Here is a 16,221-nt window from a genome sequence, read left to right as displayed (position 1 = left end):
ATAAAAGATCTCACATTACCCGCATCCTTTTTTCAAAACTATAGTCACATAATATAGCATTTTCATCTAAAACTTTATTGACCAAATAGCTTTTGCAAGAGAGAATATGGTCACTTCATTTCTAAAGCGACTTCTGAAGTCAACACATTCGTTAGGTGTCCCATGCGGGAAACGAACCCACAACCCTTGAAGATGCCATGGCTTCAGTCAGACACAGAGGCTAGTCACTGAAGGTATTTTAATAGAGACACGTGTTAAACTTACCCGGTGATGAATGAGTTAACACTAATTCCACAGCTCTGGGCTCAATAAAAAAAAACAAGGAAGTATATCAATATGCAGCTGTTGCAAAACTAAGGTATATTATTTACATTCCCCCCCAAAAAAACCGTGCCAACGTTTTTAGGAAGGTGGAAGTGAATACTGAAGGCCTGAATATGGCCGTGGTTGATCTTCGATCTGTTCCAGGAATGGCCGACCACATCTGAACCGGCCCAGGTGGGTGGGACCAGATAGAAGGGGGCATTTCAGTAATATCTGAGAAGAGAACCGTTGAAACAATTATGGTAACAAAGGGGGAAAAAAACTAAATATGCAGATATGCCAGGAAGGAAAATCTTCCCTGAAGTCTTTTTTTGTAGCGAGTGACCCAGTCCCATGATACTTTGCAACAATCCCCCATTTTAAATCGTGGGTCTGCCGAAATGTGTCATCCTCCAGGCCCTGCTTTCTGGAGTGGGTGACCCCGTACAGCAGAGGCTTAGCTGGGTCCATACATTGCATTTATGCTGTTATCACATGGATGAACAACCGGTTCAAATCATAGAATGAAAGTGTGTGTGCAAGTGTGTAGAAGCTAGCTAAGTAAGGGTAGAGGGCGCAAACTGCCAAAATTAACAGTATTTGACAATAATACCGTAACTACTTGTGCAATTAGCTAGGCTATCCAACCACTCGTATCTGGCAGCCATATTCTCTTGGCAAGAGGAATTCTGGGTACTCTGTAAGAGGGGGAAGGAGTCCATTTTTAATGTTCTTCCTCCACTCCCTCCCTTGTATGAGAGTTTAAACTCCCAATGGGGAGGCATCTTCCAGACAAGGGCTCTCCAACCCTGTTCCTGGAGAGCTACCTTCCGGTAGGTTTTCAATCCAACCACAGTTGTAACTAACCTGATGTAAGCTAATCAACCAGCTAATTATTAGGGTTGTAGCAAAAACCTACAGGATGATAGCTCTCCGGGAGCAGGCTTGGAGAGCCCTGTTCCAGAGCCACAATGGCAATAATGCGTTCGGCAAAAAAACAAGACAACTAAATGTCAATGTCAGACCAACGTCCCGACAGCTCAAGACCACCTCTCACATCATCAACAATGATAATGCTCCAAAGACGCAGGAAATGATTGCCAAAAGCTATACATAGTTTTCAATACATACTTTGTAAGTGTCTTGGAGGAAAACCGTTGTGAATTTGCGACTTAAGTTTTTTTTATAACGACTGTACGGCTCGTTCAGTCCATTTTGAAGCGCTTTCTTTCCCCCACGTTACGCAGCCTCCTTTAGTCCTGTCAAATACAACTCTGGACCTCAAAGCCAGTTCCACCGCATGTTTTCATTGTTCCCCTCTAATCAGGGACTGATTTAGACCTGGGACACAAGATTGGGTGCAATTATTTATCATCAGGTAGAACAGAAAACCAGCAGGCTCCGGCCCTCATAGGGTAAGAGTTGAATATCCCTGCTTTAGTCTATTTCAAATCGCAAGATTTTACCTGCTCGCTCAACACTCCCCCACCCTCGTATCTTTAGGAGGCCCTACAACTTGAGCTCGTTGGCGATTTTGGACGCAATGTTCTTAAAGGCGATGGATGTGCCCGAGATCCGCTTGAAGCGCACACCGTTGAGTGAGAGTCGCGGCAGCTTGCACACTTCCATCTCCCACTGAACCAGGCTCTCGGCGTGGCCGTCACCGTGCACACATAGCAGCAGGAAGCGCTCGCGCTGCTCGTAGTCACAGCTGTTGGCGTCCAGCACCTTGCGGATCTCGCTCATCATGTCGTGGGGCTCCATGGACGATGTGGTCTTCATGCTCCAGGTGAAGCGGAGGGAGCGTGGCTTGGTGTCCTTGGGGTGTTGGCCGTGGGGGGGCTGAGGCTGCTGCTGGTCCTCCTGATCACCTGACATGTTGCGACTGCCGGGGAGGAGAGGAGTTAGTTAGAGGGGTGGAGATGGAGGGGTGTGTGTGTGTGAGAATCTATGCATCTGCCTAAGTGAGTTTTGAAATCAAGTACCAATGTGTCTAAATATGTAACATGATCAAAGGTGTGTAGTGGATCACCTGTTCACACATTTAATTTAGCCTGCTCATGAATATCTTACAGGCTACAACACCATATCGACACGTGGCACTGAGTGTACAAAACATTAAGAACACCTTCCTAATATTGAGTTGCACTCCCCCCTTTGCCCTCAGAACCACCTCAATTCATCAGGGCATGGACTCTACAAGGTTTCGAAAGCATTCCACAGGGATGCTGGCCCATGCTTTCCACAGAGGTGTCAAGTTGGCTGGATGTTCTTTTGGTGGTGGACCATTCAGTGTGGAAAAACACAGTGTTTCAGACATAAACCGGTGCGCCTGGCACCTACTACCATACGTCGTTCAAAGGGACTTAAATATTTTGTCTTGCCCATTCACCGTCAATGGCACACATACACAATCCATGTCTCTAGGCTTAAAAATCCTTCTTCCCCTTCATCTACGCTGATTTATGTGGATTTAATAAGGGATCATAGCTTTCACCTGGTCAGTCTGACATGTTTTGTACACTCAGTGTATATAAGCAGACACTGGTGACAGATTCATTTTAACGTCATTGGTGCATTTACACCCCACGTCCATACAGCGGCACTCTTGTGTACTTTCAACAGGCAGTCATGCAGTGGGGGGGACACAAAGGCAATTTCACAATACATCTAGTGACATGCACAAGAATGCAGACCTCACTTCTGCATGCAGGCAAGGCAGAAAATCATTTGCCACTAATCAAAATAATTCCAACACATGAAATAGAGCATTATGTTCAACCAGAACCGTTGTTCTACATGGGCAAGGTAATGCCATTGACTCAAATTAAAGTCTGCTCCCATTACACTGGTTCGCATTAATGAGTTTCACCATTAGATGTCAGTAAAAAACAGGAATTCAAAATTGAGGGAGAGTCAGGGCTGTCCTCTGTTGGACTCCAAGCCACTCTTATAATGGTCCTATTGGAGACAGCAGTATCTCTACACATACAGAGAACCAGTGTACATGTTCAGCACTGTGCATAGCAAAATAGATCAGCGTGATAAAATCCGTATTTTTTTTGCCTGATTCCATTGTTTTCCCAAATTCTGTTTTCTCAGTTTTGTTTGTCCAGGTTTCCGTTTATCATTAACATTGTCACTAACAGCTACATAGCATATAGTCGTGGCCAAAGGTTTTGAGAATGACACAAATACATTTTCAGTCTGCTGCCTCAGTTTGTATGATGGCAATTTGCATATACTCCAGAATGTTATGAAGAGTGATCGAATTAATTGCAAAGTCCCTCTTTGCCATGCAAATTAACTGAATCCCACAAAAACATTTCCACTGCATTTCAGCCCTGCCACAAAAGGACCAGCTGACATGTCAGTGATTATCTCGTTAACACAGGTGTGAGTGTTGACGAGGACAAGGCTGGAGATCACTCTGTCATGCTGATTGAGTTCGAATAACAGACTCAAAGCTTCAAAAGGAGGGTGGTGCTTGGAATCATTGTTCTTCCTCTGTCAACCATGGTTACCTGCAAGGAAACACATGCTGTCATCATTGCTTTGCACAAAAAGGGCTTCACAGGCAATGATATTGCTGCCAGTAAGATTGCACCTGAATCAACCATTTATCGGATCATCAAGAACTTCAAGGAGAGCGGTTCAATTGTTGTGAAGAAGGCTTCAGGCACCCAAGAAAGTCCAGCAAGCGCCAGGACCGTCTCCTAATGTTCATTCAGCTGCGGGATCGGGGCACCACCAGTACAGAGCTTGCTTAGGAATGGCAGCAGGCAGGTGTGAGTGCATCTGCACGCACAGTGAGGCGAAGACTTTTGGAGGATGGCCTGGTGTCAAGAAGGGCACCAAAGAAGCCACTTCTTTCCAGGAAAAACATCAGGGACAGACTGATATTCTGCAAAAGGTAAAGGGACTGGACTGCTGAGGACTGGGGTAAAGTCATTTTCTCTGATGAATCCCCTTTCCGATTGTTTGGGGCATCCGGAAAAAAGCTTGTCCGTAGAAGACAATGTGAGCGCTACTGTCAGTCCTGTGTCATGTCAACAGTAAAACATCCTGATACCATTCATGTGTGGGGATGCTTCTCAGCCAAGGGAGTGGGCTCACTCACAATTTTGCCTAAGAACACAGCCATGAATAAAGAATGGTACCAACACATCCTCCAAGAGCAACTTCTCCCAACCATCCAGGAACAGTTTGGTGATGAACAATGCCTTTTCCAGCATGATGGAGCACCTTGCCATACGGCAAAAGTGATAAGAAAGTGGCTCGGGGAACAAAACATCGATATTTTGGGTCCATGGCCAGGGAACTCCCAAGACCTTAATCCAATTGAGAAGTTGTGGTCCATCCTCAAGAGGCGGGTGGACAAACAAAAACCCACAAGTTCTGACAAACTCCAAGCATTGATTATGCAAGAATGGGCTGCCATCAGTCAGGATGTGGTCCAGAAGTTAATTGACCGCATGCCAGGGCAGATTGCAGAGGTCTTGAAAAAGAAGGGTCAACACTGCAAATATTGACTCTTTGCATCAACTTCATGTAATTGTCAATAAAAGCCTATAACACTTACGAAATAAATGCTTGTAATTATACTTCAGCATTCTATAGTAACATCTGATAAAAATATCTAAAGACACTGTGAGGCAGCAGACTTTGTGAAAATTAATATTTGTGTCATTCTCAAAACTTTTGGCCAAGACTGTAGACTTGACATACCCCGCACACAACACACAGAGATGGGCATTCCTGTGCCGTTTACGAAAAAAAACTGAATCACTTATTAGTTTTGTTCATCTCTTATGATTAACTTGGCGAATTAATTTTCAATACATTTACTTTATGTCCTACTAAGTTCAATACATTTTAATTGATTAAAATCGTGCAGTCGTGCCTGCTGCCATTCCATTTTAATTCCATGATTCCGTACATGTTTTCCACAATGCAGATTTAATAGGGCCCTACTCAAGATAGAACCCAAAACCCCAGGCACGACTGGAGTGGAGACCCAGGATGGCAGAGCAGATGCCTGGGTTGACTATACATTAGGTTGGAGGGGATAAGAGATGAAGGTGGAAGAAAACACTGATGATTTTAAGTATTCCGTCTCACCTTGAACCCTCCAACCTCCCGTTTCTCTCAAAATCTGCTGGGCTTCTGAGATATGGAGGCGTGAGAGAACACAGAGATAAAAGAGGAAGAAAGACATGGAGAGAGAAAATCTGATCTTACAGTCCAGTTAAAAAGAGAGCAGATCAAAAATACTGATACAGAAGGGGGAAAGACACATTTTAGGTATTAGGAAATGAGAGAGAGAGAGAGGAAAAGAAGGGGAAAAGACAGTATTGACAGGAAGGCAGTGTTAAACTGTATCTACTCCATAAAGGACCATGCCTAATGGCACGTCTGGTAGTCGGACATTTCACACCACCAGTATAGGACGTGCAAACAGCAGAGAAGTCCTGTGAGTTGTGATGAAACAAAAGGCAGATGCTGTGTGTCAGTGCTGAACTTCCTGTCCTCAATATTGCCATGCAGCTCCAGCCAGTTTGATCACCTATATACATTCTCTTTGGCAATGGGAAGGAAAAACAAAGGGAGTACAAAAGAGTGAAGAGAGACTGTTTGTTTTGTGGGGGTGTTTGGTTGAGGCGTGCAGGCAGCTGTGTGTGAGTTCAGATAAATACTTTAAGCCATATTCACACACTCAAGTGCAGATACAGTACATTCGGAAAGTATTCAGACCGCTTGACTATTTCCACATTTTGTTACGTTAAAGCCTTACTCTAAAATGTATTAAATAGTTGCTTCCCCTCACCATTCTACACACAATACCCCATAATGACAAATCCAAAACAAATTTTTGCCCCCCTAAAAAATGAAATATCACATTTACATAAGTATTCAGACCCTTCACTCAGTACTTTGTTGAAGCACCTTTGGCAGCGATTACAACCGCAAGTCTTCTTGTGTATGACACTAAAAGCTTGGCACACCTGTAGTGGGGAGTTTATCCCATTCTCTGTAGATCCTCTCAAGCTCTGTCAGGTTGTATGGCGAGCGTCGCTGAACAGCTATTTTCAGGTCTCTCGAGATGTTCGATCGTGTTCAAGTCCGAGCTCTGGCTGGGCCACTCAAGAACATTCAGAGACTTGTCCCGAAGCCACTTCTGCGTTGTCTCTGTACTTTGCTCTGTTCATCTTTCCCTCGATCCTGATTAGTCTCTCAGACCCTGCCACTGAAAAATATCTCCACAGCATGATGCTGCCACCACCATGCTTCACCGCAGGGATGGTGCACGGTTTCCTCCAGACGTAATACTTGGCATAGTTCAATCTTGGTTTTATCAGACCAGAGAATCTTGTTTCTCATGGTCAGAGTCCAGAGTTTGCCAAAAGACACCTATCATGTGCCTTTTACTGAGGAGTGGCTTCCGTCTGGCCACTCTACCATAAAGGCCTGATTGGGGGAGTGCTGCAGAGATGGTTGTCCTTCTGCAAGGTTCTCCCATCTCCACAGAGGAGCTCTGGAGTTCTGTCAGAGTGACCATTAGGTTCTTGGTCACCTCTCTGACAAAGGTTCTTCTCCCCTGATTGCTCAGTTTTTGGCCGGGCGGCCATCTCTAGGAAGAGTCTTGGTGGTTCCAAACTTCTTCCATTTAAGAATAATGGAAGCCACTGTGTTCTTGGGGACCTTCAATGCTACAGAAATTTTTTGGTACCCTTCCCCAGATCTGTGCCGAGACACAATGCTGTCTCGGAGCTCTACAACCATTCCTTTGACTTCATGGCTTGGTTTTTGCTCTGACATGCACTGTCAACTGTGGGACCTTATATAGACAGGTGTGTACCTTTCCTAATCATGACCAATCAATTGAATTTATCACAGGTGGACTCCAATCAAGTTGTAGAAACATCTCAAAGATGATCAATGGAAACAGGATGCACCTGAGCTCGATTTCGAGTCTCATAGCAAAGGGTCTGAATACTAATGTAAATTCAATCGCTTTATCATTATGGGGTATTGTGTGTAGATTGATGCGGAATCCATTTTAGAATAAGGCTGTAACGTAACAAAATGTGGTAAAAGGGGTCTGAATAATTTGAATGCACCGTATATGTAGACACACACACACATTCACGCCAAACCCTCTCACACAGATGCACACAGACACATCGAATAGTCATGCGGGTGGAGAGTGCTGGACCTAGTTGGCTGTGAGATTGAAAAAAACAAAGCGAGAAAGGGTTTGCTCGATGCTCAGACAGAAGGAACACTATCTCTGGGCTGGATGGACTGGAGTTCCCCTGAAAAGAGGCAGGACACTAGAACTGGTGGAGCAACGATTGTGGTACTTCACCATAGAACTACACCCTATTAATAGAGCTAGACTGTACTGAACTGAAGAGCTTCAAAATACAGCTATAATTGAAGTCCACAAAGCATGGCTCGTGTGGCTACGCTTCACAGCTCAACCAAAGGCCTGCACTTTTGAGCTGCATTGTGCAGGTAATCGACAGTCATCAAGAAAAAAAACTCTCGCAAGAAGGACTTAAAAGCCTATTTGGAACTGATACTAAGTCATACTACTCTGTGCGTCTGTCTGGGACTGAGTCAAGGAGAAATTGAGGGACAAGTTCCTTAGCCAGGTGGATAAGGGCTGGGCCACCAGCTTGCAAATCAAGGATAAGTTCCATTGCTGGGCCAGAATAGCTTCGAGGGACACCAACGTGAGGAGAGAGAGGACGATGGGGAGGAATGTATCTATAGTCTGGGGGATTCGGTACCTGAACTCCGTCCTGCAACGAACCACTTCTCAATCATCATCTCGATCGGCAGCCACATTAAGAGCCCAGTAGGGTACCCTAAATTACACAGCCAAGAAGAAAAATCAAGCAGAGCTCTCTGAAATTAAAGATGGTGTCCATTGCGTGTGAGAAAAAAGTACAGCCTAGCCCTAGCCCACGAAACTATTCTCTTTAAGAATGTTGGTTGTCTTCAGTGTGTGTGTGTGTATATATATTTATATAGTTGAAGTTGGAAGTTTACATACACTTAGGTTGGAGTCATTAAAACAAATTTTTCAACCACTCCACTCCATTTCTTGTTAACAAACTACAGTTTTGGCAAGTCGGTTAGGACATCTACTTTGTGCATGACACAAGTAATTTTTCCAACAATTGTTTACAGACAGATCATTTCACTTATAATTCACTGTATCAAAATTCCAGTGGGTCAGATGTTTACATACACTAAGTTGACTGTGCCTTTAAACAGCTTGGAAAATTCCAGAAAATGATGTCATGGCTGTAGAAGCTTCTGATAGGCTAATTGACATCATTTGAGCCAATTGGAGGTGTACCTGTGGATGTATTTCAAGGCCTACATTCAAACACAGTGGCTCTTTGTTTGACATCATGGGAAAATCAAAAGAAATCAGCCAAGACCTCAGAAAAAAAATGGTAGACCTCCACAAGTCTGGTTCATCCTTGGGAGCAATTTCCAAACGCCTGAATGTACCACATTCATCTGTACAAACAATAGTACGCAATTATAAACACCATGGGACCACACAGCAGTCATACCGCTCAGGAAGGAGACGCGTTCTGTCTCCTAGAGATGAACGTACTTTGGTGCGAAAAGTGCAAATCAATCCCAGAACAACAGCAAAAGACCTTGTGAAGATGCTGGAGGAAACAGGTACAAAAGTATCTATATCCACAGTAAAACGAGTCCTATATCGACATAACCTGAAAGGCCGCTCAGCAAGGAAGAAGCCACTGCTCCAAAACCTCCATAAAAAAGCCAGACGGTTTGCAACTGCACATGGGGACAAAGATGGTACTTTTTGGAGAAATGTCCTCCGGTCTGATGAAACAAAAATAGAACTGTTTGGCCATAATGACCATCGTTATGTTTGGAGGAAAAATGGGGAAGATTGCAAGCCGAAGAACACCATCCCAACCGTGAAGCATGGGGGTGGCAGCATCATGTTGTGGGGTTGCTTTGATGCAGGAGGGACTGGTGCACTTCACAAAATAGATGGCATTATGAGGCAGAAAAATTATGTGGATATATTGAAGCAACATCTCAAGACATCAGTCAGGAAGTTAAAGCTTGGTCGCAAATGGGTCTTCCAAATGGACAATGACCACAAGCATTCTTCAAAGTTGTGGCAAAATGGCTTAAGGACAACAAAGTCAAGGTATTGGAGTGGCCATCACAAAGCCCTGACTTCAATCTCATAGAAATGTTGTGGGCAGAACTGAAAAAGCGTGTGCGAGCAAGGAGGCCTACAAACCTGTCTCAGTTACACTAGCTCTGTCAGGAGGAATGGGCCAAAATTCACCCAACTTATTTTGGGAAGCTTGTGGAAGGCTAACCAAAACGTTTGACCCAAGTTTAACAATTTAAAGGCAATGTTACCAAATACTAATTGAGTGTATGTAAACTTCTGACCCACTGGGAATGTGATGAAGGAAATAAAAGCTGAAATAAATCATTGTCTCTGACATATTCTGACATTTCATATTCTTAAAATAAAGTGGTGATCCTAAAACAGGGAATTTTTACTTGGATTAAATGTCAGGGATTGTGAAAAACTGAGATGAAATGTATTTGGCAAAGGAGTATGTAAACCTCCGACTTCAAGTGTGTTTGTGTATGTATGTATATACACACATATACATATATACACATACATACACATTCATATATATATATATATATATATATATATATATATATATATATATATATATATATATATATATATATATATATATATATATATACACACACACACACACATATACATACATATATATACGCACACACACACATATATATATTGTGGAAGGACCACCAGAGGGCAGGCTGGGCTCACGGATGGTAGCCCAACAAGGCATGGGAGACAAGGTAACCAGAGGCAATTGAGCACAGCTGACACTACTAATGAGATATTCTCCTTCCCCTATAAGAGAGAGTATGGAACCAACAGGAAAGGAGGAAGAACTAACTCTGGAAGATGGCCACCGAGAGAGAGGAGCTATCTATGAAGAACCATTAAGACGGTGACAATCCGGTGACTTTTGTTATAGTTTAAAAGACAATCATATTGTGTTCCTGTTTAATCTGGAGAAGAAGATTTTCATTGATTATGTTGGAGTGTTTGTGTTGACCAAATGCCCTCAATATAGAATTGTGTTCAATCAAGAAACCTACTCCTGACTCGTTTGTTCCACCTTCCCACTTTAGAGTGACGCCCAATTAGTTGGTCCGCTCACATTGGTGGAGAATGTGGGTATTAGGTGGACGAGTGACACAAGGATAAGTGAGTAATTCAAGATTCTTCCAGTAGACCCGGAGGAACCATTCAAGAACGATGGATAACGCCCTACTACAACAATTGATCACGGCACAGCATACAACCATAGAACTCCTGCAACAACAGCTGAGCCGGCGAGAAGAACCTAGAGTTAAGCCAAGAGTGGCTGCTCACGCCATCTTACCTCGTCTCTCCAAGGAGGATGATATTGAGGCCTTCCTCATGACCTTCGAAAGGACGGCCACCTTGGAAGAGTGGCCGCCCACAGAATGGGCGAGCGCATTAGCCCCTCTTTTGACCGGGGTGGCTCAGGAAGCCTATTTTGACTTGGATGCCCGCGAAGCTGCGGACTATGGGCGACTAAAAACCGAGATCCTATCCCGGTACCAGCTGACTGCCAGAGATAGGGCCGTAAAGTTCCATCAATGGACCTATACAGCTGACCAACCCGTCCGTGCCCAGATCTTTGCATTAATACGACTGACGAAACAGTGGCTAGAACCTGAAAAGGGAGTAGGACAGGTAATAGAGACTCTCGTAGTGGACAAGATATTGAGGGAATTACCCAGTGACTTAAAAAGGGTTGTGGGGCAAGCCAACCCGTTGTCAGCCGACAACATAGCACAGGCGGTGGAAACATATCGGTCTACAGGGGAGTTGTTAAAAAGTGACAAGGAGGAACGGAAGGATTCTTCCAATCCCGGACCACGACACACCCCGGCGCGTCCGCCACCGAAACGTCCAAACCCCCTACGGAGGTGGGAGAAGTCATCCCCCACACAGCAGGGTCGGTGTTATAAATGTCAGTCTCCCGACCATTATGCCCCACAATGTCCTAGCAAGGACGAGCCCATGGTCACAGAGTCATCACGGCCCACCCCCACACATCTCGGTTTGAGGGGGCAGGATCAACACTGTTGGTTAGCAGAAATAGCCCCAGCCCCAGAGATTCCAGTTCGATTCGAAGGACAAGATGTGGTAGCCATTCTCGACTCGGGAAGTATGGTTACGTTAGTAGAGGAGCGGCTGGTGACCTCCGCAACACTGCTACCAGACAAAGTAGCCGTATCCTGTATCCATGGAGACACCCACTATTACCCCACTGTGAATCTGCCTATTCTCACTCCAAAAGGAAGGTGTACAGTCAGGGCAGGGAAAGTGCCCCAGCTGAAGGTACCATTATTGATCGGGAGAGACTGTCCCCTATATAAGGAGCTCCGGCAGATGACGTTATGCACGGGAAGAAGGGGGACAGGAAAGAAGAGAAAACCCAAGCCCGAGGTAGTAGTCCTACAAGGAGACGTAGCTGCGTCCTCATCCTCTGCAGCAGAGGAAGAAATAGCGACCCAACGTTTACGACAGATATTCCAGGAAACCACCGATGAAGACACCTGTGAAGGGTTATACACAACAGAGGAAGGAAGAAGCAACCAGGCGCTAAGGGATATATTTGAAGCTCCATCCGAGGAGGGAACCTGGAAGGGATTCTCATCGGTCACCCCTGAGGGGGATGGGGAACAACCTCCACATCCCTCTACCGAGGTTGATCTGCCCCAGGAATTAAAGGGACAGTTCGGCACCTCGCAGCATAGAGACCCAGACCTAAGGGAGGCCATGAGGAAGGTGAAGGTGATCGACGGGAGGAACGTCGACGGATCAGGTGAGCCCCCTCTTCCTTACTATGCAATCAGGCGGGGTCTCTTATACTGGGTCGTACGACGAAGGGGGGAAAACCAGGAATTACTAATGGTGCCTAGACCATACAGGGATACAGTTCTACAGTTAGCCCATTCCCACGTCCTAGGAGGACACCTGGCAAGAGACAAGACTATTGACAGAATCATGCAGAGATTCTATTGGCCCCGGGTCACCCGGGATGTGGCCAGGTATTGTAGGACGTGTGATCAATGTCAACGTACAGCTCCACGGCCACACCTACGTAACCCTTTGATTCCTCTCCCCATCATAGAGACTCCCTTTGAACGCATAGCTATGGACCTCGTAGGACCCCTCCTAAAATCCGCCAGAGGACACGAGTACATCCTAGTGGTCATAGATTACGCTACCAAGTTCCCGGAGGCCATACCCCTGCGTAACATGTCGTCAAAGGGAATTGCCAAGGAATTATTCATGATGTTCTCTCGGGTGGGCCTCCCCAAGACGATCTTAACTGATCAGGGAACCCCATTCATGTCCCGGTTGATGAAAGACTTGTCGGTTGTATCAGGTTCAACAGATACGTACAAGCATATTCCACCCTCAAACAGACGGGTTGTGTGAACGCTTGAACAAAACGATTAAAAGCATGTTGAGAAGAGTGGTGTCCCGAGACGGGAAAAACTGGGACATGCTTCTCCCCACATGCTTAATGTATGTGAATGTTGCCCTGCGAGAAGATACCCCAAGCATCCACTGGATTCTCTCCGTTTGAATTGCTCTATGGCAGACCCTGTCGAGGGATCCTCGACTTAGCCAAGGAGACCTGGGAGACCCAACCATGCCCCTTTCGATCCACAATAGAACATATTACCCTGATGAGAGACCGCCTGTCAGCAGTGTGGCCCATAGTCAAGGAGCATATGGAGAAGGCACAAAGGACCCAAGGCCGGGCCTATGATAAGTCCGCGACCCCCCGTGAGTTCACCGTGGGAGAGAAAGTGATGGTGCTCGTGCCCACGGCCGAACATCGCTTGCTGGCACAGTGGAGGGGGCCATACGAGGTAATGAAAAGGGTCTCACCGGTCAATTACCTCATCAAGCAACCTGATAGAAGGAAGAAGGGTCAACTCTATCACATAAACCTGTTGAAGACGTACCATGGAAGAGAGGAGGAGGTGGCTTTGATGGCCCTGGAGGGAAAAGGAAAAGAGGAGGCTCTACCACAGGTGCGCCGTGGTCAAACTCTCCTGCCGGAGCAGTCAAGACAGCTAGACAAGCTGATTATGAACTTCGGTCGAATATTCTCTCCATTCCCAGGACAAACAGATGTCCTGTTTCACCATATCCACACTGAACCCGGCAAGAAGGTGCATATCCACCCTTACAGGATTCCTGAGGCTCGCCGAGTCATCGCTAAGAACGAGGTAAGGGAGATGTTGAGTGTAGTGTCTTAGCTCTTATTACTTATTTATATAATAAGAAAGACTCTGAATACAATAAATGGAACTGGAGCTTCACATTTTACTGGAATCAGTTAGAGCCAGAATAACATAGGACAACACTGCGCATGACCAAGGGTGCTCCATTCTTAAAGGGGACATCAGTAATTAACAGAACATAACATTCCTTCTTTTATACAATCAGAGTTACTTTTACCAACCCCCAACTGAAACACTTCCCAGAACTTGTTGTAGTTATTTTGCATCTTTTAATTTGAACTTGAACAGTTAGTTTTTGTTTGTTTGTTTATAAGTCCAGTCTGTCTGGTGGACGGTGCCTTCGTTCTGGGTAGCGCCTAGGATTGTCTGGAGGCTCCTGAACATCCTCAGTGTGTGCTTGCTCCCTTATAGCTTCTGCTATAGCAGCACCTTCATCAACACGTTCCCTACTTTCAGCCTGGGGTCTCTTTACTGCTCCACCGTCCTCTACAGTTCCCTGTGTGTCACTCTCAGGAACTCTCTGTGCCTGTTCTTTCTCGATTGTTGTGCTGTTTTCCGTGGAATGCATTTGGTTAATGTGACGCCGCCACATTATGTCTGGGCTCACTTGAACCTGGTAAGTTCTGGGTCCCGTTTGTGTATGTACGGTCCCTCTTGTCCATTTCCCTCCTCTTCTGTAGTCTCGCACCATCACTTCCTGTCCTGTTTGGAGATGGCGCTCCCGGCCACCGGAGAGCATCTTGGCTTGTTTGTTCAGCACTTCATTACGCCTGTTAGGCTTCATGAGGTCCAGCCGTGTGCGGAGAGGCCTCCCGAACATCAGTGCGGCTGGGCTTTCATTTGTCGTGGCATGTGGGGTGTTTCGGTAGGAGAGCAGGAACTTGGCCAGTTTTGTTTGCAAAGTCCCTTCATCTCGTTTTGCTGCCCGGAGTCCTTGCTTTAGGGTTTGCACAAAGCGTTCTGCCAGCCCATTGGTGGCAGGGTGGTACGGAGCTGAGGTTGAGTGTTTGATTCCATTTACTGACATGAATCTTGTAAACTCGTCACTTACAAAAGCTTGCGCGTTGTCACTTACTAGCTGCAGCGGCAATCCGAAGCGTGCAAACGTTGTTCTGAGACACTCTATCGTCTGAGCTGAGGTGGAGGAGTCAGTGCAAAACACCTCTGGCCATTTGGAATGGGCATCAACTATAACCAGAAACATGTGCTTTTCAAAGGGACCAGCGTAGTCCACATGAATTCTCTGCCATGGCTCTGTGGGCCATTCCCAAGGGTGGACTGGGACAGGAGCAGGCATGTGAAGGGTTTCCAAACATCCGCTACAGTTCTTTGCCATATTTTCTATCTGTTGATCCAGACCTGGCCACCAGAAGTGGCTCCTTGCGAGCAGCTTCATTTTGACAATTCCAACATGACCTTCATGTAGTTGCTGCAAAACCTGATGTTGGCATTTCTGGGGTATCATGACTCTCATTCCCCACATCAAACATCCTTGGTACGTTGTAATTTAGTTTCTCCGCTGGAAATACGGAGTCAGCTCCTTTCTGCCAGTAGCTGGCCATCCTGACATGGTGTAGGTGTACACTTTTGACAAGGTCACATCTTTCCTTGTCTCCTGTTTGATCACTGTGCTTGTGACCGGTAGTGCCTCGAGCTGAGCGGTATGGAAAATGTCCACTGCATCCACACTCCTTTGTCTTTCTCTTCTACACGGCAGTCTGGATAATCCATCTGCATTTGTGTGGAGGGACGACGGCTTAAACTCAATGTCATACATATGACTGGCGAGGAACAAGGCGTATCGCTGTAACCTGGCTGCTGTCATTGCCGGAATGCCTTTCTTTGGACTGAAAATGGAAAGCAACGGCTGGTGATCCGTAACCAGTGTGAAACGCTTGCCATATAGGTATGCATGGAATTTCTTGACGCCCCACACTAGCGCCAGTGCTTCTTTGTCGATTTGTGAGTAGTTTTTTCTCTGCATCATTCTGTTAATTACTGATGTCCCCTTTAAGAATGGAGCACCCTTGGTCATGTTGAGGATGGGTGTGATCGAGCCATCGATGAGTGAGTGGTCCAGTCCCATAGTCCTGGTCCCCAAATCCGATGGTAGTATGAGACTCTGCAACGACTTTAGGGCCGTGAATGCCATCTCTACATTCGATGCGTATCCCATGCCCCGCGTGGATTAACTCTTGGAGCGCTTAGGAAAGGCCAAGTTCATCACCACCCTGGATTTGACGAAGGGATATTGGCAAGTGCCTGTGGCTCCGGAGGATCGCGCAAAGACTGCCTTCGCCACACCAGAGGGGCTTTTCCAGTATGTGAGGATGCCCTTCGGACTGCATGGTGCCGATGCAACTTTCCAACGCCTCATGGATGCCATTCTACGGCCCCATCAAGAGTATGCAGCGGCGTACATAGACGATGTGGTTATCCACAGCGAGGACTGGGATAGTCACCTCCTGCGATTACGGGCGGTGC

General features: G+C 46.0%; 1 protein-coding gene across 5 annotated transcripts in view; it reads right to left on the bottom strand.

The window, feature by feature from the left end:
* Positions 1-221: 221 nt before the first annotated feature.
* LOC139583168 (MAP/microtubule affinity-regulating kinase 3-like) overlaps positions 222-16,221 on the bottom strand; it is a 128,127-nt gene continuing 112,127 nt past the window's right edge. For 2 of the 5 annotated variants that reach the window (XM_071413973.1, XM_071413974.1), the window contains exons 16-17: positions 5,425-5,469; positions 222-2,188 (exon numbers count right to left, since the gene is read on the bottom strand). In XM_071413973.1, coding sequence (XP_071270074.1) covers positions 1,813-2,188; positions 5,425-5,469 — 421 coding nt within the window. In that variant the 3' untranslated portion in view covers positions 222-1,812. The other 3 variants (XM_071413975.1, XM_071413976.1, XM_071413977.1) reach the window with 2 other exon arrangements.

The sequence above is a fragment of the Salvelinus alpinus genome, chromosome 8 (assembly GCF_045679555.1).
Source record: "Salvelinus alpinus chromosome 8, SLU_Salpinus.1, whole genome shotgun sequence".
Classification (NCBI taxonomy): domain Eukaryota; kingdom Metazoa; phylum Chordata; class Actinopteri; order Salmoniformes; family Salmonidae; genus Salvelinus; species Salvelinus alpinus.
The sequence above is the reverse complement of the archived record's forward strand: the minus strand, read 5'-3'. Positions and strand labels throughout refer to the sequence as shown.